Source organism: Sciurus carolinensis, chromosome 2 (assembly GCF_902686445.1).
Source record: "Sciurus carolinensis chromosome 2, mSciCar1.2, whole genome shotgun sequence".
Lineage (NCBI taxonomy): Eukaryota > Metazoa > Chordata > Mammalia > Rodentia > Sciuridae > Sciurus > Sciurus carolinensis.
This window is the reverse complement of record NC_062214.1, coordinates 14,872,524-14,899,358: the sequence shown is the minus strand read 5'-3', so window position 1 is coordinate 14,899,358 and position 26,835 is coordinate 14,872,524. Positions and strand designations below refer to the sequence as shown.

The following is a 26,835-nucleotide window of genomic DNA, read 5'->3' as shown; positions in this document are numbered from 1 at the left end:
TCTGCTTCTCTTTCTCTCTTTCCTTCTCTCTCCTTCTCTTCTGTCCTCTTCCTTTGCTTCTCTCTCTCTCTCTTTCATTCCACGTCTCTGCATACCGTTTTTCCCCTTGCCTTTTTGATCTCACTTCTTCCCCTGTTTCTCAAGAGCCCTTTTCTGTGCCTCCGTCACTCTATGCCGTCTTTTCCCCGCTCACTCTCAATTGGAAGCTGCAGCACCTCAGGAGCAAGAGGACCCTGCGGTGTGGTTGGGAGAGGTTGGCGCTGCCTCTGTGGGCATCGGCTGGGCCTTGGAGAGGGCTGGAGAAAAGGCTATCTGGTTGTCTGTCCCCTGGGTGGGCAGGACAGGGCCTGGCTTTGGCATGGTGGCACCATCCCACCCCAGGGCCTGGTCTACATTAGCCACCGTCTGGGCATTCCTTCTTGTCACCCAACCCACTCAGTCCACTGGGGTGGGGAGGAAGCCGAGCCGGGCATCTGCGCCAGAACTGGGTCAGGAGGTCTTTGCCAAGTTCCCAGGGAGCAGCCTCTGGGCTGGTGATGCCCAGGGAGGACGCTCAGGGTTTGCTGCTCTCCTGCCCACCCCTTCTAGGCAGCTGGCTCTGGCTGTACCAGGCAGACTTGTGACCCCCGGCCAGCTATGCCCCTGCTGCCCAGTGCTGTGGGCCTGGCAGGCCTGCTCCTCTGGGCAGGTCAGACAGCAGATGCCTCAGTGGTGACCAATGCCACCTTATCCTTGGGCCGACCGGAGGGCATGGCTGTACGACCTCTGAGTGGCCTCGGGGTGCCCCGGTACCGCCGGAAGCGCCATATCTCTGCCCGGGACATGAGTGCCTTATTGGATTATCACAACCACATCCGGGCCAGCGTGAACCCACCTGCCGCCAACATGGAGTACATGGTGAGTCTGGTGCCTGACCCAATGTCCCTTCCAGCAAACACCAGCTTGCTCCTCGTGTCCTGGAGTGACTGCCTTTGAAGAACTGGCCAGTCTGGCCCCACTGGCCAGAATCTGGGTATCTGGGGTTCCGTGCAAAGGGCAGGAGTTAGCTTTCCCATTTTACAGATGAGGAAACTGAGGCAATTGCCCAGAACCCCCAGTGAACCTGGGGGTAAGAATATGATGTACAGAGTGCCTTTGTGCCCTAGGCACTGAGCATGACCCTCTCTTCCTTCAAGAGGATATTTCGTCTCCATTTTCCAGATTTCAAAATTGAGACTCAGATAATTAATCTGCCCAGGGTCATCCAGCCATGAGCCGGCTCTGCCTGCTGCTAAGGTTTTAGTCCTAATCAGCTCAATAGTGCGCCAAGAATTATGGCTCCACACCAGGGGCCTGCAGGAGGCGGGCGGCCAGAGCTTCCTATGCAATTGCCTCCGCCCAAGGGCTTGCCTGACCTACCGACCACTCATTCCCAGAAAACCCTCGGAGACAGGGTTTGGAGCGGTGGGGACAGGCACCCGGGGATCTCAGACTCAGGAAAGCCAGTCACTGGCTAGCCGAGGAGACTGGAATACCTTCCCCAAAGAGGCAGGGCTGATGTCTCCCACCCCAGCCCTCCAGAAGTCAGACCCCAGGCTGGGAGACCATTTGCTGTGTGTCACAGTTCCTGTGACACCATTTTCCCAATCTGAGCTGGAGAGAGGACTCCCAACCCACAGGGATTTCTTTAGGGAAAGAATTGCCAGTCCAGACCTCCAAGACAAACACACGCTCCTCGCCGGAAATGCTACGGGTTAGCAGCGTGCCCCTCCATCTCTGTACCCGCCCCTGCGGAGAGGGGGGCCCGGGCTAAGAGCTCCAGAGGATCAAGGCTCCCCCGGGGGTGCATTCATTCAAGCGGGGTACAGAAAATAAATATCAACAAGACACACATATATATATATGTAATAATATAATACAACGCCAGGCGACTGTTGGAGAGGGGCGGGCGGGAGTAGGAGCCAGGAGGCGGCAGCTCTGGCAGGGAGGGGTCGGTTAATTGCTCATGGAATCCATCATTTATTAACACAGGGACTAACACATAGAAAGCCCTCCGAATTTCAAACAAATGACACATGGATTGAGCAGCGGTGGTGCATGTAGGCACCCACAACTGGTGTTTAATTATTGCACGTGGCATGAAACAGGGATGGCGGGATTATCTCGCCAAGGACCCCGGGAGAGTCTGCGAGTGTTTAGTACTTCCTTCCTTCAGCTCCTTGCTTTCCTCTGTCTTCCCTCCAAGAAGTCAGACAACCCCCGTGGGGTTGGCTTTCGGACCCCTCCTGACGCCTCACTTCTTCCTGGCTAGCTGACTCCTGCCCACAGACCAGGCACCCCTCGCTGCCAGAGCTCTTCCCTGCACAGGCCCAAGAAAGTCGGGTCCCACTCTACGTTCTCACACACCCCAGGATCAAAATGACTCAGGAGATGCCTGATGTCTCATTTCCTTGCTACGCCGTGAGTCCTCGGTGCCCGGAAATCTTGTTCAATATTTGCTGAGTGAACAAATAAGACCTCAGAGAATCCCAAGGAGTTGGAATCGGAAGGGAACTAGCCTTTTATTTTATTTACTCATGCATTCTTTTATTTATTTTTTCTTTGCCACGCTGGGGATGGAACTCAGGGCCACATACCTGCTAGGCAAGTGCTCTGCCACTGAGTTACACCCCCAGCCTGGGAACCATAATTTTTTAAGTGGCACATTTTCCAGCTATAAAACTTGGGGAATTCATACATTGGAAAGTTATAAAGCTGCTCAGAAGGATGAGGAAGGTATTTCATAGGCACCGATGTGGAATAATCACAAAGACAACTTGTCTTGTCAAGTGAAGAGGGTGAGGTGCGGAAAAGCCTGGTGTACAGATGTATGTACACACACACACACACACACACACACACACTCACACACACACTCACACACACTCACACAGTGTGTATCTATAAATGTATGTGTGTGTACATATTTGTGTGGTTTATTCGTGTATATACATATCATATATATGTATATACATATACACACAGATCTGTGCAGGTACAGAACTATTCTGGAAGCAGACACAAGAAACAGGCTGATTGCCTCTGGGTGTGGGGTGTAGGGAGGCTTCAGGGGCAGTGACGGAAAGAGGTGAGAGGGTCTCCTCTTTCCTCCTTTAAATATCTTATATAGATTGAATTTGTGCATACTTTCATGTTTTAAAAAAGTTTTTGAATTAAAAAATTTTTTTTCTTTTTTTGCGGTGCCGAGGATGGAACCTGGGGCCTGCCTCATGCGTGCTTGTCAAGTGCTCTACCCCCAAGCCACGTCCCCAACCCTGAACTAAAATTGTTAGGTTAACACAAACACGTTTAGAAAATTGAATAAGTGCCAGACGCGGCGGTTCCCGCCTGTCATCCCAGTGACTCGGGAGGCTGAGGCAGGGGATCCCAAATTTGGGAGTAGTCTCGGCAACTTGGTGTGACCCTGTTTCAAAAAATAAATATATAACACCCCTGGGTTTAATCCCCAGTACTGCATTTTAAAGGATGGAAGGATGGAGGGAAGGAAAGAAGAAAAAGATAGACTATACTTTTTTAAAATCAGCTCTCTTCCCCTCACCCTGGGCTCGGTCTCCTTGGGACCGCCGCACGCCTAGATCAACAACCCGGACCACACGCAGGGCCAGAGGCCACGAGCCTGAGGCCCAGTGAGGGAAAAGGGGCAGGGGACTGGGGCAGACCTTGGCTCTGCTGTGGACTCGGGTGACCGTGAGGCCTTCTTTGTCTAATCTGCCCAGCGGGTTTGTCGCACAGTTCCAAGGAGGTGGGGAGCCAGGGCACGGGGCGTGGGTATCTCTGAGCTGTTGTGTTGAGAACGCTCCTCCTCGACCCCCAGAGCAGCTCATGGCCTTTCTTTCCCCAGGTCTGGGACGAGCGACTGGCCAGTTCTGCCAAGGCCTGGGCCTCCCAGTGCACCTGGGCCCATGGGCCCTCGCCGCTGATGAGATACGTGGGCCAGAACCTCTCCATCCACTCGGGCCGGTGAGTGACCTCCGACCCTTCCTTCCTCCATGCGTTGGACAAACACGCTGAGCGCTGACTGTCTGCAATACAGAGCCACCAGGCCAACAGCCTCCTGCCGCAGGGAGCCGCCTTCTAGCTAGGACGGAGGGGTGACAGCAAAGGGGGTGAACTAACAAGCGCTTGGATTGTTTCAGAGAGTTGGGGGTGATCTGAAGTCCCCGCGGGGATAAGAGCCCTGGAGAGGAGAGTCGGGGGCACACCAGGCCCACGGTGCCCCCAAGACTGGGACAGGCAAACCCACTCCTCCCGCCTGACTCTGCTGCCCCTTTCTGTCTCTCGAGTCCGAGTCTGGGGACCGAGTTCTCATCTGTGCAGCCTGGGGAAGTTACTTCCGTGTTCCCGACCTCAGTGCCCCGTCCCCCCAGCTTGGTTCTTCCCTGACTTGCAGATTTCATAGGCCAGTAAAATTTCAGAGACATTTACGAGACGGCCACACCACTGTCATGTTCTTACTTTTCCAAATAAGAACGTTAGAAAATCGGCGACGTTTCCCCATGCCTGACAGTGACCCATGGCCCCAGCAGAGTGGGAAAGACAGGAGTCAGGCCCAGCCGAGCCCAGCGGGCACTCAGGCCCTTTCCCATGTTATTCCCTGGCCAGGGCCAGTCCCAGGCTTTAGGGGCCAGGAGTGCTGGGTAGCGCAGTCTTTCCCCAAGGTCATGTCCCCTCTTCCTGCCACTAAACCTTTCCTGCCCCATGGTCATCACTCAGGAGGTGCACAGTGAAAAGGAAACGGAGTCAGGGATAAAGATGGGCCATTGTGAATTACCACTGCAGGGTTTCTGGGGTTGACCTACCAGGTCTGCCTTCCTCCCATCTCACAGCTCGGAGGCCTCAGAGGTGATCCAACAAGCTTTTCCTTCCCTAAAAATGCAAGTGCCTTGCCGGGCGAGGTGGTGAACGCCTGTAATCCCAGCAGCTCCGGAGGCTGAGGCAGGAGGATCATGAGTCCAAAGCCAGCCTCCGCAAAAGTGAGGTGCTAAGCAACTCAGTGAGACCCTGTCTCTAAATAAAATACAAAATAGGGCTGGGGATGTGGCTCAGTGGTTGAGTGTCCCTGAGTTCAATCCCTGGAACCCCCTCCCCACCCCCCCAAAAAATGCAAGTACCTCTGTCTGAGTCGCCCACCTCTGGTTGGTGCTTTACTGATCACTTACTATGTGCCAGCTACAGGGAAGGTCTGGACACGGCCTCTCCCCACTGATCTTCAGAACACACCTGTGAGGTAAGTGCTACTGTCCTCGTTTCATTTTATAGAGGAGGAAACCAGGAAGAGCAGGGAAGTGACTCACCCAAGGTCACCAAGCAAGTCTCGGCAGTTGTTGGCACAGTGACTTTTCCATTCTCTCCGCCGCTTCCTCCATGTTCTTGGCCTCCCCAGGTACCGCTCGGTGGTGGATCTTGTGAAGTCTTGGTCTGAGGAGAAGCAGCATTACTTGTTTCCGGCCCCCGGGGACTGTACCCCGCATTGCCCCTGGCACTGCAGTGGCCCTGTCTGCTCCCACTACACCCAGGTACCTCTCAGGGGTCAGGGGTCAGGACTGACGCAGAGCCAGTCCCGGGACCTGGAGGCAGAAGGATGGGTGGAACAGAAATGAGAATTCAAGCAGGGCCCCCATTGAGATTCCTTTTACATAAGAAGCACATTCCTGGAAAGTTCTGTGTAGGTTGCGTTGAGGTGAATCTTGTTTAGTTTTGCATGTCTTGGAGATTTTTCGTTTCCTAAGATTCCCACTCTCACTTTTTCCCCCCCTGGATTCTGAAAATCAAACCAAGGCTTTGTGCCTGCTAGGCAAGTGCTTAACCCCTGAGCTACATTCCCAGTCTTTTTATTTTTTATTTAGAGACAAGATCCCAGGCTGGCCTCGAACTTGTCATCTTCCCGTGTCAGCCCCCTGAGCCTCTGGGATTGCAATTGTGAGCCACCACGCTCTGCCTTATTCCCACTATCTTAAAAAAGGGGAAATGTCAAAAAAGATTCCAAATACTATAGAACACTTTGAGTGCTAATAATATTGAATACTAACATAGGCATAAAGATACAATGCTATATATTGTCCTAACATAATAGAAAATTCCTACCATGTGACAAATGGCTTCTTTCAGCTCCGTCTCTCTCTCTCATTTGGAGTTAAATTTGAAAACCTAACTTTGAGAAGCTCTATAAAATATGACACCTAAACCAGATATCCTTTCTAACTTTTCATGAGACATATTGCTTCCATTTTACAAATGAAGAAACCAAGGCACAGAGAGGATAAGAGATTGGTCAAAGTCACACAGCAGGGGATATTGGGATACTAATCCAAGTCTGTTTGACTCCAAAGTTTGTTTTTAACCTCCAACACGACACTGATTTTCAAAAGTTGGTCACTAGGAGAAAATAAATAAATAAAATGAATAGAACAGTGTAGAAAATATATCCTATTGCACATGATAAGACTAAATATTGAGGCTGGGGATGTGGCTCAGTTGGTAGAGTGCTTGCCTCTCAAGCACAGGCCCTGGGTTCAATCCCCAGCACCGCAGAAAAAAAAAAAAAAAGACTAATATTGGTTTGAAACCTTTCTTTTCAATTGTGTGTATGTGTACATGACAATAGGAAATTTAGTCCCTGTGGCTGGGTGTAGTCAAACAGTATTTTGAGAAACATTATATTATAGTCTGAATTCCTCCAGCCCCCCAACCCTGCCTCCACCTTGGGACAGGTGGGCGCCTCCCCAAGAAGACCTTCCCTGAGACCCCTGCTGCTCCCGATCCCGGGAGCCACGCACCCCTGGGCCCTACCCAGTCCTGCTCAGCACCCCGGTCTTCCTGCCTCCTCAGATGGTGTGGGCGTCCTCCAACCGGCTGGGCTGCGCCATCCATACCTGTGCGCGCATCAGCGTCTGGGGCAGCACCTGGCATCAGGCCGTGTACCTGGTCTGCAACTATGCCATTAAGTAAGTGCCCACACCCAGGCCAGGGGGGCTCGGGACAGGAGGGCGGGCCCAGGAATTCGATGAGCGGGAAGAGGCACACAGCATCCCTCCCTCGGTTCCCGTGCCCCACGCGAGGTCGGTGTTTCAGAGAGGCCATTAAGAATCCTTTTTCTTTATCCAAGTTTCAGAGTCCCTTGGCAGAGGGGCAGTGGCCCCCGCCCCCTGGGCTCCAGCCACGCTCAAGGGCTAATTATGTAGCCACATCTGCCCGGCGTTCTTAAATCACGAGGGCTGCTCAGAGGTTATCTCACGGAACTTTTACGGGCACTGTTTCATGTGTTTACTTTATGTAGAGGGTAAAATCGAGTTTCAAGAAATGAGGTGGCTGGGCCTGACCCCAGGACCAGGAGCCAGGACCAGAGCTCAGACTTGCTTCCTCCAGGGGACGTGGGGGAATGAGAAGATCAGTCCTTGCCGGGAGTCCCGCTTGCGCGCACGAGGCCCTGAGCATCCACACAGACCTCTGTCTGATGCTGCTGCATCCTGAGAGGGAAGGGCCTTCTGTTGACTTTGCAGATGAAGAAACCGTGGCTTACAGATGTGACTGGCCCAAGGTCACAGAGCCAGTCGGCACAGGGCTGAGGTGTGGAAATCTGTGTGAAGCTTGCTCACCCTCCATCTCCTAACCCTGCTTCCCTGGGACTTCTCTTCCAGGGGCAACTGGGTCGGTGAGGCTCCATACAAGATGGGGAGGCCATGTTCCGCCTGTCCCCCCAGTTACCAAGGCAGCTGCAACAGCAACATGTGCTTCTCTGGGCTCAAATCCAACAGGCTCCTGTGGACCTGAACTCACCCGGGGCACCTCCAGCTGGGCTCGATCCTCCAAGGTTGTCCCCCAAAGGCAGAATGGAAGAATAATTTTTTAAAAAATGTTTTCACTGGTGCATTATAATCATACGGCGGCATTCACTGTGACACATTCAGACACGCCCATAGCACGATTTGCTCGGTTTCATTCTCCAGTTCCTCCCTTTTCACCCCTCCTCCCTCCCCAGCCCTCTTGCCCAACTCAACTGGACTCCATTAAATTTTTTAAATTGGTGCATTATTATTATACATAAAAGTGGGATTCGCTGTGATATATTCGTACATGCACAAGGAATCTTTCTGTTTTAAATAACAAGGGGTGTTCCCCACTGACCTGGCTCTTCCCTCCTGGATTTTCTTTTCTAAATGTCCAGCCTGTGCCGGAAGAAAGGGACCTTCTTGCTTTTCCTCTTTCTTTAGTTACAGCTTTCTTTCCTCAGGACTCAGGGAGTACATCTTTTAGAACTTGAATCTCAGAGAGCCAGGGCTGCAGGAGCAGTACTAGCAGCTTAGTTGTGAGTCTCCGGCTTCCAACCCAAGACTGTCCACCCCATGAAAGGCACTTAGGCCACCATCTTTATCCCGAAACCTACCTCCTTTCATCCAGTACCAGCAGCCTGGGCTGTCTTGAGGATTTGTGGTTCCCTCCCTCTGCCAGGCATGTTTAGGGTCCGAGATTTTGAAAACCAGTGAAATTAGTTTATGGACATCCCCTCCCCAGGCCCACAGGGTCCAGCCCCCTTAGTCAGATGGGGACACTGAGGTTCAGAGGGTGTGACCTAGAGATGCACAGCTCTCCTTTGGTTGACACCAAAGCTGTGATCAAAATGCATTCTATTGTCATGTAGAACTAATTCAAACAAATAAAATAAAAATATAAATATCAATTCATTAAGAAAAAAAAAAAAAAAAGGCCGGGGCTCAGATTCACATCTCCTCAGGTTTCCTGGCACGTCTCTAAGCTTTAGGACTGAGACGCAGAAACCACAGCTGGCCTCGGCCGGCCGCTCTTCCAGGGCCGGTCCTTTTCCACGCTGTCTCTGCCTCCCTCTGTCTGCTCTGCTTCTGCTTTTCCTTTTCAGTCTCTGCCTCGGATTCTTTTTCTCCCATACAATCTCATTCTCATTCCAATAAACCATTTCCCTTTCCCCACCCATCCCACCCAGTGATCATAACACACAAAAGTCCTTTTGTCTCCAGAGATAGTAAAATCTCCTCCCTCGGACCTCGCCCTCCAGCTGGGCCCACTCCCTGAACAGCTCCCCTGGGGGACGGAAAACAGACCCCTTTCTGCAGAGCCCCCACATTGACCTGGATGGAGCCTGTTTTCTTCCCTCTTGGTTATTCCCACCCAGGCTGCGACCTGCGCGTGTCACCCCCTCCCCGACGCTCCCCATGAAGTCCTTAGAGATCCGAAGCAGGGGGTCTTTCTGCTCTCTCAGCTTCCAGGAGGGTCAAAAGACAAGGGAAGGCGATTGGGTAGGAGGGGTTGAGGTGGGTGAGGGGAAGCAGCCTAAGGAAGACCAGGGAGGGGGCTGACAGCCCCGTCCTACTAGCAAAGGCCAGATCAATGCACGAGGGCGGGTACCTGTGTTACTCCAGTTTGCAAACAAGAAAAATGGGGCTTGGAGTGAGTCCCGGTTTCCAAATTCTGGAAATGATTGAAATAAAAGAATCAAGGGCATGTTGCAAGGTCATTATTCACAGGTAATATCCTTCTTGGGTGGGGCGGAGTTTAAAATGTTCTTTCTTTTATAAAACAATGGCGATAGTAAATGCCAGATTAAAAAATCTCTATATATTAAGGCCTCCATAAGGGAGAAAAACGGCTTTCCAGCTCTCTATCAATTTCCCAAAATAGTTTGGAAATGTAAGTGGCAGGGCACCCTCTGGATTAAATGGCATCATAGAGTCACACAGCTAGTAAGGAGCAGACTTGGGATTTACATTCAGCCTGGGATCCATGTTCTGTCCCCAGGGCCTGTGCTGTTCCAGCTGCCCACGTTGCCATTCTGGGTCCCGAGTACCCGGATAAGGAGAATGACAATCACTGGCTTTTATGAAGTGCTTGGACGGGAGCCCTCTGGGCTCCTGATCCCACTGAATGATCACAGCAGTTTTAAGTGACAGGTTCTGTTCCAATCCCCATTTTACAGATGTAAAAACTGAGGCTGAAGAAATGCATCTGATCCTAATCTTTGTGAGGTAGACATGTGATATCTTAACCCCCCCCAAATCTCCCATCTCTTAGCTAAGAGACCCATTGTCATTTGACAAATGTACAGACAATTCAGCAAAATAATGGCACTGTAGGGTGGGAATCCAAGATGATCTCCCAGATTCACCTTTCAGCCTTCAGGAAGAGCCTGTGCCAAAGGAGGAATGGGGCTGGCCATGGAGGTACCCCTCTGTAATCCCAGCTACTTGGGAGGCTGAGAAAGGAGGATCCTGAGTTTGAGCCCAGGCAACTTAAGAAGATCGTGTCTCAAAATAAAAAATAAAAAGGACTGGGGGCATAGCTCAGTGATAGAGCACCCCTGAGTTCAATCCCCAGTGCAGAGAAGAAACAAAAAAAATTTTTTAAATACACAAAGAGGAAATGAGCAAGTTGGGTTCTTTCATGCTGCTGTGCCTTAGACACTGCTGATCTGAGGGGACAGGGACTTGGTAGTCTGACTCGTTGCAGGGGCTGTTCCAGTGGAGCGGGACCTTGGTGCAGAGAAGTCTGTTTCTCTGTTAGCAATAACATTTGAACCTCTGCAAAGGGCTGGAGTTTTTGAAGACTTTCATGGCTGTTCTCACCTGATCACTCACTGGCTCATTCATTCTACGGCCAGGTTCACCCTGGAGCCAGATTGCCTGGGTACAAATTGCACTTGGTGGCCCTTGTGGTCTCAGTGATTAAGTCTTATCTGTAAAGGGGGACTGATAGTTTCTGCCTCATAAAGTCATTCAAAATATTGCACAAATGAATACACAGAAAGCACTCTGGGTGCACCTGGCGCATAGTAAGTGAAAGTCTCAGCTCTGGCGGGGTGCCGGGGTACACGCTGGGAAGCCCCGTGACTTGGGAGGCGAGGTAGGAGGTTTACAAGTTTAAGGCCAGCCTCAGCTACTTAGTGAGACCTTGTCTCAAAAGAAGAACTGAAAAGGACCAGGGATGTGACTCAGTGAGAAAAACTTGAGTTCAGCGCCCGTAACCCTCCAAAAAAGTATCAGCTCTGAACATCGTGGCCATTAGTAAACACCAGGGGTGGGTAAACCACAGCCCATAGCCAAATGGGGACCACTGCCTATTTCTGAAAATGAAGTTGTATTGAAGCACTGCTGCGCTCCTTGGTCCAGGTATTGTCTACAGCTACCTTCCTGCTTGGGTGGCAGAGAGGAGGAGTTGCTACAGAGACTGTGTGGCTCTCAAAGTCCAGGACATCTTCTACAGGGTCCCTTGCAGGAAAGGTTTGCTGCTTCCTGAGATCTATCAGGTTCCAATCCTCCTGGAGGATTATCCGAGTGGGGGCTGCCAGGCAGTCACGGAATATGAACATGAATACTTTACTGGAACTGAAGAGTCACCGGGAGAAGGACAGGGGATTCCAAGGACACAGCCTAACTCGAGTGGATGGCCTGCAGGAGGGATATATTTTTAAAAGACTGTATTTATTTTAGAGTAGTTTTAGGTTCACAGCAAAATGGGGCGGAAGGGCAGAGAGTTCCCAGATGCTCCTCGTGTTCACATATGCATGACTTTGCCCCATTATCAACGTGAGAGGCGTGATTTTGGATGAAGAGAAGCTGGTCAGGCTCTGGGGAAGAGAGGGCTGTGTGGGTGGAGGGCTGGGGAAGGGTGCTCAGCAAGGCCAGGGACTAAAAGATCTCCCGGGTGTTGGGGGAAGGGAGTGAGATGACACCCTGGGGAGGGAGGTGGGGGTCAAACCACAGTCTTGGGCAGGGAGAGGGGCACGTGGAGATTCTAGCACTAGGATGACACCATCAGATTTTCACGGGGAAAGATTCTTCTACATTAATGGAGAACAGATTTGGGGAGGGCCAGAGTGGATGCTGGGAGTAGCCAAGAGGCCTTTGCAGTAACTCAGGTGAGAGGAACGGCTTAGCTGAGCTGGCGCTGGAGGCAGGACGTGGACCAGCAGTCCAGGTGTTGGGGATGGGGGCTCAGGGCTGCAGACACAGGAGTCTCCACCTGGAAGGAGGTGAACCGTCGCCTCTGGGTCAGGCTTGTTTTCTCCATGGGGAAGGTCAAGTCTCGCCTTGCTGAGGATGAAAGTGGAGGCCTTCTGAGGAGAGAAGAGGGCTGAAATGGAGATAGAGAGGGAGCTGGAGGAGAAGGGAAACCCAGGTGGGAGTTCTGGGAGTGTGGAGGGGCCCATCCGAGTCAGTGACCGCGAGCAGATGCCAGTCCCTCCAGGGGAGCTGGGTTCCATTTCAGCAGCAATTGGCCGCCTGGGCCCAGGCTCGGAGGTGCAGGAGGGAGTCTAGCACAGGGCCTGGGATAGAAGAGGTTCCCCAGAGAAGAACGGGAGCCGGGGCTGCGGTCGAGCTCGGCTCTGTACCCACAGGAGACTCCAGGCAGCATCTTCTCTCTGTCTCGATTCCCCATCTGGGTGTCCAGTGAAAGAGGGCCAGGCCTGTCCGCACTCCGAGCACCCGCAGGCCTCTTCAGCTCAGTGCGCCCCTCCTCTCTCCTCTCCCTCAGCCTCCCTGGCTCTCCTCATCACGCCACGCCCATAGTTTGGGGCCATAAAACCCCACCCAACCTGGACTCTCACCTCTGGGCCCTCCTTGTCCAGTCTCCTTCCCGCGAGTTGAGTACTGACATCCCTTACTTCTGGACCCAGGTGCTCCTGCCCCCCGAGCGCAGGACTGGGGCCTGAGTGGACCTCAGGTCTGACCAGGTCGCCGTTGCCATGGCAATAGCGACAGTCCCCAGCCACAGGTTCCCTAAGTGACTGGTTACTCTTTAACGCATCCACCCACCTTGGGTGATTAGAAGAATCAATAAGATAACCGGGTGGTGGCAGCTGGCTGTGCTCACCGCCTTCCTGGTAGACCGGCTCCTGGTGGCCGCGCTGCTGCTGTGTGTGGGCCCCAGCTCCTCCATGCCCCCCAGGTGTCCAGCTGGGTGCACTAGGCCATGGTCAGTGTGAACACGCCCCTCGGGGCTCCGGTGGGCAGCACTTATGGTGAGTGGGGCCAGTGGCTGGGACCGGGGAGGACCGGATAGGGTGGGACTGTGGTCAGGTTTTGAAGGCCATAGGTCACCCCCCATGTGTTTCTGACGGGATCAGAGATCCTCCAAGGGCTCCTCTAGGGTGGCAGGAGGTCCGGAGGAGGCATGTGGCTTGCTTTGTGAGGGTCCCCAACAAGGGCATGGCCTGTTTGCGGCGGGAAATACTCAGCGGGCTGCCGGAGCCCTGGGCAGGGATTGGTTCATGCTGCCCACCTACGGGCTTCCCTAGGCATGCATCCAGGGGTCTTCCCAAGACTCCACAGAAAGTGGGAGTCCAGATGCGCCAACCCCCTTGCTGCAGACAAACCAAGGCCCACAGAGAGCCACGCTGGGCCCAGCTCAGCTAGCCACACAGGGTCCAGCCGGGCTGGGGACCTGAGCGGATGATCTCAAGGGGAGGGTTGGCTTGGTCCCTCCCTACCTCCGTTGGCTCTGGAGAGTCCCCCAAAGGAAGGAGACATCAAGCCCTGCCCAGTGTGGGATGTGGGGAGCCGAGAATGGTCTCCTCTTCAAAGACAGTCTGTGTCGCTACTGACCGTGGGGCCTCAGACTGGAAGTAGCCCGAAGGTGCTCAGTAGAGGGAGGAGAGGTTCGCGGATGATGGAGTGCCATCCCGTCGTTGAAGGGAAAGGGGCAGATGGGGATGAACCTCTGAGTTCCAAAAAGGAGGAAGAGCGAGCTGAAGACGGGGTGCCACTTCTGATAGCAAAACGGATGTGGACGTGCACATGTACGCGCGCCCTTCTGTTTGCATAGGAAATTCCTCGGAAGACACAGCAAAGCTGGCCATGATTTGGTCTCGGAGGAGGGAAAATCCAAGAGAATGTTTTTCCTTTGGGGGGCACATTTTGAAGTTTGAAAAAACGGGATGCATTTTGTGCACCTAGTTGCCCCCCATGCAGAGCTTGGCCCCTGGAACGCAATAGAGCCATTCTCACTGTACGATGGCTGATGGCCGTCAAACCACTCAGCACGTCTGTGCCTCTGTTGCTTTCTCTGGAGTGGGGACAATACTGGAGCCCTTGACTCTCCAGGTCATGACACAGGGAGGCTGTAGAGCCCTCGGAAGACTCAATACAAGTGACTTCAAGTCCTCATTGAGACAGAGGCGCTGAGGACTGACTGGGGCACTGGCCTCCCCACCAGCCTCCTCAGGTAGGAGTGGGCCCTCAATCAGGATGGAGTGTTGCCATGGAAACAGCAGAGGCTGCAGGATAGAATAGCCTGGGGACCCATTCCATGCACCAGCGGTGACCTTGGGAAAGTCACTTCCTCTCTCTAAACCTACTTCCTCATCTGCAAAATAAGATAATTCATGTCATTCATGGGAGGAGGGATTAGAAGAGAGAACATGGTCGGAGGGCTGGACTCTCCTTGTGTGTGTGTGTTGCTGGCAATTGAACCCACGGCCTTCTCGTGCTAGGCAAGTGCTCTACCACTGAGCTCCAGTCCCAGCCCAGCCGTGCATTACTTAATCCACGAATGTCAGAGTTGGTTGAACCCAGGACCAGGGGAATACTCATTAGTTCCCGAAGGTACAGAACAGTCAGCTCCTGGAAAGGACAGCCCAGACCATTAGCCTAGGCTAGGGGTGAACAGAGGGCCCCACAAATTCCCTTCCAAAGGTACTTCAATAATAACATAAACTGATAACCTCCCACTGTCTCCCAGGTCTATCCACTTTGGAGGACGTCCATGGGTTTTTTTGTTTGTTTGTTTGTTTGTTTTGGTACTGGGGATTGAACTCAGGGGCACTCAACCATTGAGCCACATCCCCAGACCTATTTTGTATTTTATTTAGAGACAGGGTCTCACTGAGTTGCTTAGTGCCTCACTAAGTTACTGAGGCTGGCTTTGAACTCATGATCCTCCTGCCTTGGCTCCCAAGAGGTTAGGATTACAGACAATGCCACCGTGCCCAGCAGACCCCATGTCTTTTTATCCTGGCCTCTATCAGTGACCACCAAAGAACCAGCACTCAATGGACGATTGCTGGAGTGCTTGGATGGATGATGAATGGAGGATGGATGGATGGATGGATGGATGGATGGATGGATGAATGATGGATGATGGGTGAATGGTTGGATGATGGATGGATGATGGGTGATGGATGGATGGATAGTGGATGGATAGATGAATGATGGATGGATGATGAATCATGGGTGAATGGATGGATGATGGATGGATGATGAATGATGGGTGAATGGATGGATGATGGGTGAATGGATGGATGATGGATGGATGGATGGATAATGGATGGATGGATGGATGGGTGGATGGATGATGGATGGATGGATGGTGGATGGATAGATGAATGATGGATGGATGATGAATCATGGGAGAAAGGATGGATGATGGATGGATGATGAATGATGGGTGAATGGATGGATGATGGATGGATGATGGGTGGATGGATGGATGGATGGATGATGGATGGATGGATGATGGATGGAGGGTGGATGGATGGTGGATGGATGGATGGATGGTGGATGGATAGATGAATGATGGATGGATGGATGGATGATGAATCATGGGTGAATGGATGGATGATGGGTGAATGGATGATGATGGATGGATGGATGGTGAATGGATGATGATGGATGGATGGATGGTGGATGGATGGATGGTGGATGGATGGATGGTGGATGGATGGATGGTGAATGGATGATGATGGATGGATGGATGGTGGATGTATGGATGGTGGATGGATGGATGGATAGATGGATAATGGATGGATGGATGATGCATGAATGGATGGATGATGGGTGTATGAACTATAGCTAATACCTTATTTAATTCTCACAACAATTATCTGAAATAAACAATATTGTTATATCTAAGGAAAGAGGAGAAAACTAAGTATCAGGATTATTTTTTTTTTAAATCTTCTAACTTAAGATCTGACACAGTCAGTTGGTTCTGACCCCTTGACTGGGCTACAGATATGGGTGGGTATAGAAAGGAAGGATCCAATGATCAGATTCACAGCACATAACTACCAAAAATAAAAAAATAAAAAAGTGCAACTTTGTCCCTGGACACTGGGACATTCGCTCTAGCAGGTGTGTGCATGCATGTCTACATGTGATCATGGCTATAAGACCCCTATTTTCTGATAAAATGAATCTGGGTTAACCTTTTTTTCCCTTTTAAAGCTGTGTGACCTTGGGCAAGTCACTACCCCTCTCTGAGCCTCAGATGGTTCATTCATAAAAGGAAGTAGGGAAGTCTCCTGGGAAGTTCTGGGGGGAATTCACTTTCTTATCTAAAAAAATAAACAAGTGCCTTGAGGAAAAGAAACCAAAACCCTCTCCTGGAGATAACAGTGCTATCTCCTAAGATTCGTCTAGCAGAGGAGAGCTGCTGGGTAGGGGATGGTGCCCTTGGAGAGCCTCAGAGGCCATGGCGGGCACGGAGGGTGTGAGGCTTGTGCTTACGACAGTGCTGGGCTCAGAGGGAGTTCTCTATGAGTACTAGTTGGTTCTCATTTTTGAGTCTCACTAGGGCAGTCTGGGGTGGGCGTGGCACAGGTGGGCGTGGCACAGGGTGGGCGTGGCCTCCCCCTGGGCTCCAGAGCGATCATTGCTCTGACTGGCAGGGGTTGGTGTGAACCGTCAGTGTCTGACTGTAAACTCCACAGGTGTGTGACGGGCGGATGGAGGAACAGTCCAGTGGTCGCCAGAGCCAGCAGGTCCAGGCTCTTCCCTTTCTCTCCACCACCCTCACCGTGTTGGCTTTTGGGCCTTGTATTTCTCCCATTTTAGACCCCAGAAGGAGCTTTTTTCAAAGCACATGTTGGTTTTTCGTTCTTTTTTTTTTTTTCCCCCAGTCTAAAAGCAAATTTTCTCTAGCAGCAGATTCCCCCAGATGGTGGGAAGCCAGCCGTCAAATATCTATGGGGATAAAAAAACAGAAAAGCCAAGCTTGGCCCAGAGCAGCCATGTTCCTTTCCTGGGGTCCTCTGCTCTGTCGTAGTGGGCTTCTGGGCCTCCGCACTGTCGGCTTGGGTCACTCTTCATGTGTCTTGGGGACTGTCCTGTGCGTGGTAGGTGTCAAGCAGCATCCCTGTCCTCTGTTCACCAGAGGCCAGTACATCTCTCCCCATCAGTTGTGCCAACCGAAAATCTCTCCAGGCAGCCAAACGTCTCCCCAAACACAGGAGAGCGGGGAGTTACCCGGGAGCAGGAGTTGCTGCTGGGCCATCTGCCACCATCGAGTACCCTGGGGTTCATGCCTGGCGATGTGTGCTTAGGTGCCAGGGTCCAGCCCAGAGCCAGGTCTGGGGCTTCCTTGAGCAATTGTGAGGAGAAGATGTCATATTGTGTGTTCTGCTTACCAGCCTGAGTTCGGATTTATGATTTTCTAGACCTTATTTTCCTTGCTTTTTTTTTTTGAACATTTTATAGATTATCATTTCTATAAGTGCCTCAAATCTCTGTGAGAGCAACATCTATGGTTGTCTTATTTTTTGTCACAGGTTTCTATGGGTTCTGGCCATCAGTAGCCTTTGATGGAGATCAACTGAGTAGATGAATGAGGGAAGGTATGGATGATGTAATAGTCAGCTCTTCGTTGCTGTTGGCAAATACCTGAGAAAAACAATTTAGAGCAGGAAAGTTTTATGTTGGCTCATGGTTCCAGAGGTTTCAGTTCATGGTCAGTTGGCTCTATTGCTTTGGGCCTGAGTGAGGTGGGATATCATGGTGGAAGAGAATGATGGAGGAAAGGTGGTCAGCTCGTGGCAGCCAAGAAGCAGAGAAAGAGAGAGAAAAGGGAACAGGACCAAATCTACCCTTTCCAGAGAAACCCCCAGTGACCTTCTTCCAACAAGGCCCCATCTCCTACAGTCTTCACCACCTCCCAATGATCCATTTAAATTATTGATCCATCAGAGGGATTAACCTACCAATGAGGTTAGAGCCCTCATATTCTAATCATTTTCTTAAAATCCCAACTCTGAACACAGGGGGACATCCCAAATCCAAACCACAGCAGATAGATAAATGAATAGATTCAAGGAGGATGGATGGGGGCGTTGATGGATGGATGCGATGGCGCGGGATGGATAGACAGGTAGAAGAGATGGAGAGACAGGCGGACAGGACAAATGAAGGAACGACGGACGGGGAAGACAAAGGGGCAGGTGGATGGGCAGGTGGATTAATGAGTAGCTAGGTGGGTGGGTGGTTATGGAGGATGGTGGATGGGTGGGATGGATGGAGATGGGGACACACGTGATAACTGAATGAGTAGGTAGCCGGAGAGATGGGTGGTTAGGGGTTGACTGAATGGAGTAATGAGTGGGTGGTAGATGAAAAGATGGATGGATGGGTGGGTGAGTGGGTGATTGAGCTGGGATGACTGAGCACTTTCAAGAGCTCAGGACAGGACAAGCCACTGGGCAACAATCTTGTCAAAAGAGTTTATTACTTTTCTTTTATCTTTCGTGTGTGTGTGTGTGTGTGTGTGTGTGTGTAGTACTAGGGACTGAACCCTAGTTCAATCTGCCACTCTACCAGTGCTCTCCCACTGAGCTTCTTCCCCAACACTTTTATTTTATTTTGAGGCAGACTCACTAAGTTGTCCACCCTGGCCTCAAACTTGCAATCCTCCTATCTCAGCCTCCTCAGTCACTGGGATTACAGGTGTGCACCACCATACAAGGCTGGGAGTTTAGCTGTTTGTAAGTGCCAGAGGAGGCTGGTTTTTCCTGGGTATAAAGACCTAGTTAGTCCCTTTGCCCTACAGCCTCGACTTCAGGCCAGAGCACAGGTTCTCATCAGAGGCCATCTGGTAAGTGATGCTTTGCCTTAAAGCAACGTGATGATGGGTTCTTTGATTCACGTCTCTGTTTCTCGATTTCTTCATCCATCAAATAAACCTTGTTTGTTGTGAAGATTCCGTGAGCTCATGAGGGGAGCGAGTGTTGTTATAGCGTGCTTCGTCCCTGCGAAGGGTGGTCGGCCTGAATTGAGAAGGACCACAGGTGCTGGCCAGCCCCCCATCTCTCCCCACCTCATCTCCATCCCACCTGACTCAGCCTTCAGCCCTGAGATTCAGTGGTTCGCACACCTCGCTGGTCTTGGGAAACGTTCTTAAACCAGCCTATGTGGGGGCTGCACTCAGACCTGGTGAACCGGAATTCCTGGGATTTCTAAGCATCTGTAATTTTGTATTGAGTTCCACCTATGGTTTTGGGTATGGAGGTCGGCTGGAATATGGAAACAGTTGTCTCTTTTTGTCCCGTTTAGTAAAGGGAGGGATGTCTGGTCACCTGGAGAGCATCCTGTCTGCGCCCAGACGCCTCCCTGTTGATTGACTCATTATTGCTTGTTCGTTTCTTTGACAACGGTCCACTGGGCGGTAACATGCAAGACATTCTGGAAGGCCCGGGGGCAGCTTAGGGGAGGAAAGCTTGGCTTCGAAGCTGGGACTGTGCTCAGTTTGGTGGGATCACAGGCAAGCCAGCAACCACCAAGACAGAGGACCCTGAGAGGGACAGATAGGGCACTGTGGGCACACAAAAGGGACCTTGAGGAGGAGAAAGGCTGGGAACCTCTTGCCCCTGGAGGAGCAGACTGAGCCCTCAGTTGAAGCCTGAAGGCTTAGCAGGAGTCATTCAGGAGAAGAGAGGAAGGGCAAGAGTGTCCCCAGCCCGGGAGCAGCAGATATGAAGGCTGCCTAGCCACAAACTACGTGGACTTTATTGGTACTTGAATGCAAGGAAGTCCATCATCTCTGGAGAGTATCTGGGCACTGTTCTGGTTGTTTCCTTAGTCTTCTGTGCCTTGTGCTGTTCACCTACTGACTTGGGGATACCGCCAGCATGTCCCTCAAGGGACACTGGCAAGGATTAATACGACTCATATCTGGAAAGTGCTGAGTATCTGCACACAGAAAGTACCCTGTACGCCAGGCAGAGTGGCGCACGCCTATTACCCCAGCTACCAGGAGGCTGAAGCAGGAGGATCAAAATTCAAGGCCAGCCTCAGCAACTTAGTGAGATCCTAAGCAACTTATGGTGAGACCCTGTCTCAAAATAATTTTTTTAAAAGGGAAAGGATGCCATTCAGTGGTAGAGCTCTTGCCTAGCATACAGGAGACCCTGGGTTTAACAACTAGCACAACAACAAACAATGAAAGAAAAAAATTAAAGATAGATGTATAAATAGAATAAAATAAGACAAAGCAAGAGAAAATTTAGCTTAACAGTAAAGTCTTTGAATTGTAACTCTAACACAAAGATTGGCATACCTTCTCTAAAAGACCAGACAGTAAATATTTTAGATTTTGCCGGCCAGAGGAATCTGTGGCAAACGCTCTGCTGTTGTAGCACAAAAGCAGCCAATAGACAATAAGTAGATGAATGACTGCAGCTGTGTGCCAATAAAACTTTATTTACAAAACAGGCAGTGGGCCACATTGACCCAGAGGTTGTGCTTTGTTGACTCTTGCTTTAATATATGAATATTATTTACTAAAAGACACTTGAAGCACACAGTTTTGTCTTTAAGTAGATATATTATTCCTAGAGTCCAATTCAGCAGTCTGCATTAGAAATTAGGGATATGTTACTATACGACCCTCCAAAACCTTACTGTGCAGGATGAAATCATTTCAGTCTACTTGCCATTTGCATAATTTACTGACTTGCTTTAATTTCTTTTAAAAGTACCAGTCTTAAGTAAAAACGTACTCTTTTAATAAATAATTTTCTACCGACATACATGTAACCTCTACTCTACAGCTGAAGACATGTATGAATCATAAGTGGATAGAGCTGTATTCAATTGCATACAGCAATTGAAGTGACCATTTTCTAAAAAATAGAAAGATATAAAATAAAAACATATCATGGGGCATCCCATGTAGTGAGAGTAAGGTAAGAATAAGGTGCGTGTGTGCGCGTGCGTGTGTGACTTCTGTGCCGTCCGTGCGTGTCTGTGAGTATGTGCTTATGGTGGTGAGAACAGCAAAACCTGTAGACAGATGGGAAGACACGGAGGCAGAGCAAGGCTGTCCTGCATGTCCTGCAGCCAAAGTGACGTGGGCTCACTCAGGTGCCCGCTCAGGCAGGTGGGTCCTGGGGACACGCTGTCCTGCCTGCCTTTACCGCCACTGTACCTGAAGTCTGGGGAGCAGAAGGTGCTTCATCCTGAGGGTCATGGTCAAAAGGCCACTGGACAGAATGTTCCCCCAGATTCGTTTCAAACTTAAAATTAGCATACCTTCCAGTGGGTGCACCCACAGGGCACAGGGGCTGATTCTAAGTGGTAAGGCACAGACACTTTTAAATCTTCGTGAATTCGTCTTATTGTATGTTGGAAAAATGCATAGCCAGCATTTTAAGGCAATAGTAGGAAATATCCTTCAAAAATTAACAAATGTCTTCAAGGAAAGAAAAATACCAAGTAAATAGTTTCTGGTACACAGCATACAGGTTCAGCATCTCCGGACAGAATGGCGGAGAGGAGTGCGCAGCTGGCTTGGGGCAGCCCCTGGACTTGGCATCTGGCTCCTGGCTCATCCAATCCCCGGCTTTCGGGTTTTGTTTGTTTGTTTTGTGAACGTGTTTTCCTCTTTCTTTCATTTCTCACTTTTAAAAAAATCACTCTTGCAGTTCTCCAGTCCTTACGATGGCCAAATACTGTTCTAAGAACTTTATAAAAATTAACTCTTAGGCCAGACGGGGTGGTGCCCGCCTATAATCCCAGCAGCTCAGGACACCAGGCAGGAGGATCACGAATTCAAAGCCAGCCTCAGGAAAAGTGCGAAGCAACTCAGTGAGACCCTGTCTCTAAGTAAAATAGTAAATAGGGCTGGAGATGGGGCTCAGTGGTCGAGTGCCTCTGAGTTCAATCCCTGGTACCAATAATAATAATAATAATAACAACAACAACTCTCTCAGGCCTCACAGCTGCTCATGGAGGGAGTCATCAAACCATTTCTCAGGAGAGAGAACAGGCTCAGAGAGGTTACATAGCTTACCCCAAACCACCCAGCAAATGGGAGGCAGAGCTAGGACTCAACCCCGGACACTGTCCTAGTAAGGGTGCCTCTAGCTACTGGAATGAACAAGGGGGAACTGCAAGATGAGCGTTTCTCTCCTCCACACAGCCGCCTGGGCCCCAGCGCCTTCCTCCCCAGCTAGAAGGTGGGCTTTGCTTTAATCTCCACACCGCACCGAATCAGGGCGATTTTCTTTACAGCTCTGGGCTCTGTTTCCTTGCTCTGGGGTGGACCGTGCAGTTCTGCTCTCCCCGGGGACAGCTCTGAGGTGAGGAGACGGATGTTTGAGTCTTTCGCAGGCTGCTAAGAGGCGCGCTGGACACCAAGCGTGGGGCGCACGCTGACGTGGCCACGGTGGGGGTTGGTAGAGATGACGTCCGGGGAGACGCTGCTTGAAAGCGGGCGAAGGTGAGGACGGGGACAGGTGCGTGGACAGGGAAACACTGATTTATCCCCAGACTGGGATAAACTCACACAGATCCTTCCGAATGGCAAGTTCATGCATTCCATCTAAAACTGAAGAGTCAGGAAGCAGCCGGCCAGCCGTGACGTTGAGAGATGCGGAGGAAGACACAAGGGGAAGGGCCAAAGGGCTGCCCTGGGTGGCCAGGCTCGGGAGACGCAGGTGCGCGATCGCCGCTGGAGGCCTGCGGGGACGGCGCCTTCCCAGTTGCGCACATGCGTGGCTTCAATCAGGAAGGGGAAGGGGAAACAGTATTCCAGCTCCTTGGAATGTTCCTGGAAAGGAGCTGGGACAGGAAGCCCTGGAGGGAAGGGCAGAGTGGGAGCCCCTTCCGAAGAGGCCAGGGCTGTTTCAGGCCTGAGCTCCTTCCTTCCACCACCAGGCTGCGGGCTCACTCCTCTCCTCCCTGTGGCTTCTCCCTCCAGCCACTCCGGCCTGCTCCCTGGCTCTTCCCGGGGACGATTTCTTCTCATCCTTTGGGTCGTGGTTCAGATGTCCCCGACTAGAGGTCACCCACATCCGCTACTGCCCGCCCCATCCATCACCACTGACCCTATTGTCCTGCAGCTTCGAAAATTTCCATTCTGCCCTCCGCTCGCCCTCTCTGTCCCTTTCACTACAACTCGGGGACGCCAAGCAAGGGATCAGGCTATCTTGCTCCCTGCTGTGTTCCCAGCCTGGAGAACAGGGCTCAGCACACAGTAGGCGCTCCATAAATATTTGGGGACAGTTGAGTCAGGCTGCGGCCCAACTGGATGGCCAGTGGTTTGGGGAGGAAGTGGTGGCCTCTGCCTGGGCCCTGCCCTGGGTAAACAGGCCTCCCTCCTCCCAGACAGTCACTGTTTGACAACTGTCTGCCGTGGCACCAGCCAAGCCTGGCCGCCACACTGCCAAGGCCCCAGGATCCCCTGGGACAAGCAGCGGAGGCAGCCACACCTCAGGGAGGGTTTGTGGAGGAACAGGTTGGAAAGTTATCCAAACAGGCCTGAGGAAGGGCGGAGGAGGTGAGCCTCCCGGACCCCACCCGGAGGAGCTGCCAGGCGTGGCCTAGCCTTGGGCAGCTCCCAGGCAGGACCCAGCTGCCTGTGTGCTCAGCACCAGGAGCCAGGAGCCCCAGGCTTTATTTATTTTCCATTTTTTAAATAAAATTTAAATTGTTAACTTCTAAAAACTTTCCATTTCTTTCAAAAATTAGAAGCTCTAGTACCCTGATTCCCCATACCCATGAGACAATGGTCTATGGAACTAATTTTGATTAGTCTCTCTCTCTCTCTCTCTCTCTCTCTCTCTCTCTCTCTCTCTTTACTGGGCTTTGAATCCAGGGGTGATTAACCACTGAACCACATCCCTGGCCCTTTTCATTTTTTATTTTGAGATGGTGTCTCTCTTGCTAAGTTACTGAGGTTGGCTTTGAACTTTCAATCCTTCTGCCTCAGCCTCCTGAGCCACTGAGATTATAGGTGTGTGCTGCCATGCCTGGCTGTGTGCACTTTCTCAAATTTTCCACAGTCCCCACTCTTCCTTAGTGTCTCTACATTGAAGTTATATTATGGAATGCAATTGTTTTTCTTATCAGGAAGGGTAAAAATTGCCTAGACCCTCCTTGTCCACATGTTTCAGTTACCTATCCATGCAGTGAGGACTCTTGACTTTGGGACCCCTAATTGAAAGACCAAGGAAGGCTTCTTCTTCTTCTTCTTCTTCTTCTTCTTATTATTATTATTATTTTGGTACCAGAGATTGAACCCAGGGGCACTTCACCACTGAGCCACATCCCCAATCCTTTTTATTTTTTATTTTGAGACAGGGTCTCACTAAGTTGCTCAGGGACTCACTAAGTTGCTGAGGCTGGCTTTGAGCTTGGGATCCTCCTGCCTCAGCCTCCTGAGCCCCTGGGATTACAGGCGTGTGCCACCGTGCTCAGTAGAAGCTCATTGTTTGTAAAAACAATCTCCTGTTTCATAGAATCACTATTTATTTATTTTTTTTAAATGTGACTACCAGAACATTTAAAGTTACATTTGTGGCTCACTGTTTCTGCTGGATGGCGCCGGTCTGGTCCCTTGGATTCCATGGCAGTGACCACTAACCTGTACTTCCCTCTTCCATTCTTGAATGGACCAGTCCCAGCCAAACTCCTTGGGCATGCCTCCAGCTGGGTCTCCCCACCCCACACTTATCTTTGGTGTCTCCACCCTTATTACCTACCTGGCCGCCTACTAGTAGGATCCAGGCTCCAGAACTCCAGGTATGTCTTCTAGAATTCTCCACTGTGGGAAATCTCACTCCCAGCTCCCATCTGGCAGCCTTTGTGCTTTCCTTATCAGATATTCACATAAAACAATAGTCGATTTGAAACTTAATTACACATCCATTCTTCTGTCTCCAGCCTGTGGAATTAATGAAAACTCCAGTGATTTGGGGGGCGGAGTTGGGGTGGAGAGAGGATTATTTTTTCCCTTCTCCAGGGCAGGTCAGTGTTTTCCTGGAGACTCGCTAGGTTGACTTTGGGGGAGGGACTCCCGTCCTTCAAGGCATTGACTCTTTACAAAAAAGACAGTGTTTATAGCTCCTCTGAGGAGATGGCTTAGGAAGGAGGGAGGGAAAGGCATCTTGGGAGAGGCGGGACCACTTCAAGTGAGAAGGCCGGTGGTGGTAGAGGCTGAGAGGAGTCAGGAAGACCTGGGTTAGAGCTACACCAGTTGTGAGCTTCCGTAGGCGACTTTACCTCTCTGACCCTCAGTCTCCTCATCTGTAAAGGGAGGCTGAGAACAGAACTCCCACATTATCAAGGAGTTTAATGCAACCTCCTAACAGTGCCTGGCAGGTCAAGGCTCCATAAATCCTGGCTATCATCGAACTTTTTATGAGAGTCCAAAGTGGCATTTGGAATAAGTTTTTTTCCTTTATCTTCCTTCTCTTAATTTTTTGGAATTCTTTTATCACAAACCTGCTTTAATTAATTAAAAAAAGTTAAACCCTGGGGATGCAGCTCAGAGGTACAGCACTTGCCTGGCATGTGGGAGGTCCCGGGTTCAAGTCCTAACACCAAAAAATAATAATAAAAATAATAAGTAACTAAACAATTCTTCTTTAAAGTTACTTAGGGAAGAGGAATAAAAATTAAGTGGGTATGGCCTCTTATATTGATTATATTTTTATTTTTTTATGACTAAACAAAGAATTCCCAGTCCTCCCCCTCCCCCACATCAGTGTGGGGGTCCAACCCCGGGCCATATGTGAGCTGGCAAGTGCTCTATTAGTGAGCTACGCCCCAATCCTAGTAATTTAAAAATTTTTTTTGTTTTTAATTTTTACTTATTTATTTTGGCACTGAGGATTGAACCCAGGGCCTCATGGATGTTAGGCAAGTTCTCTACCACCGAGCTACAGCCCTAGACTTGGCATCTTAGTGTCGGACTCCAGCCCAGGGACTGAGAGGTGAGGGTTCTTGCAGTGTCGACTTTGCATGCCCATTTAATAGCTTGGTAAACTGAGGGGGAAAGGTGAGCGGGCAAAACCAGACAGCAAGGTAGTGGCAGAGACAAGGACCAGGCAGGCAAACTTTTCCTGAGCGACTGTGAGTTCTACTGTGAGTTGGTTGGAAGATGCTGAGTTACAGAAAGCGGCAAGAGCTTCCCCACACAGAACTGCCCAGGGCCAGGACCTCCTGACCATGCCTCGGGAACTGCCAGAGAGGCTGCGGGAGAGCCCCCGCTCCCTCCCCACGGTCCAAACATCCACCCCGGTGAAACGGCCCCGCCCGGAATGGAGAAATGCTTTATCTTCAATATATTCGTGCTATTTTTTTTTTTTTAAAGTCATCTAGATATTTTAAACCACAGGATTTTAAAACTTATGTTGCCGAATTGTACGTCACTGGTATCTTGGAAGGTGGTTGACTTCACTGTGAACATGGACCTACTGCCACTCGGTTCTCTCAAATCCTGCTAGAGAGTCACACTTTCTTTGGGCTTATTTTTGTTTTAATGAGAAATGACATGTGACACAGAATGGAAGCCCCTGTCCCCACTCTGATCCCGTCACCCTGCCGCTCAGCTCAGAGGTGACTGCTGTCGTAGGCTGGTGATTATCGTCACCTGACATGTTTTTGGACGTTTACCGACGGGCGGTAGGTGAGCAAGAGAAGCATCATTTTGTGTGTCTGGGAAACGTATTCGAACGGCATGCTGTGGGCATCCTTCAGCAGCGTCCCGTGATTCACCCCTGCAGTGACTTCTGGGCCTTCCCTTATCGATCCACACAGTGCCATCGCTCATGTAAAATGG

The 26,835-nt window shown here is 50.8% G+C and overlaps 1 protein-coding gene, 1 long non-coding RNA gene and 1 other non-coding gene across 3 annotated transcripts in view; 2 read left to right on the top strand and 1 right to left on the bottom strand.

Annotated features, from left to right (window-relative positions):
- The first annotated feature begins 636 nt into the window (after positions 1–636).
- On the top strand, positions 637–7,924 carry R3hdml (R3H domain containing like). Its single transcript, XM_047539760.1, has 5 exons — positions 637–897; positions 3,881–3,999; positions 5,423–5,555; positions 6,868–6,983; positions 7,677–7,924. Exons 1-5 carry the CDS (start codon positions 637–639, stop codon positions 7,807–7,809), a joined length of 762 nt encoding a protein of 253 aa, XP_047395716.1. The 3' UTR covers positions 7,810–7,924.
- Positions 6,498–6,570, top strand: Trnae-cuc (transfer RNA glutamic acid (anticodon CUC)). Its single transcript has one exon. It is a non-coding gene; the product is annotated as a tRNA-Glu (tRNA).
- Positions 7,925–11,480: 3,556 nt separating the features above from the next.
- Positions 11,481–26,835, bottom strand: part of LOC124978280 (uncharacterized) — a 32,559-nt gene continuing 17,204 nt past the window's right edge. The window contains exons 2-3 of the long non-coding RNA XR_007107352.1: positions 24,755–24,936; positions 11,481–12,098 (exon numbers count right to left, since the gene is read on the bottom strand). This is a non-coding gene — a long non-coding RNA (uncharacterized LOC124978280). The remainder of the gene's footprint in view (positions 12,099–24,754; positions 24,937–26,835) is intronic.

Coding starts and splice junctions, on each gene's coding strand:
- R3hdml (XM_047539760.1), top strand. CDS start 637: ATGCCCCTGCTGCCCAGTGCTGTGGGCCTGGCAGGCCTGCTCCTCTGG. Junction 4,000..5,422: donor CTCTCCATCCACTCGGGCCG/GTGAGTGACCTC, acceptor TGGCCTCCCCAG/GTACCGCTCGGTGGTGGATC. Junction 6,984..7,676: donor GTCTGCAACTATGCCATTAA/GTAAGTGCCCAC, acceptor CTTCTCTTCCAG/GGGCAACTGGGTCGGTGAGG.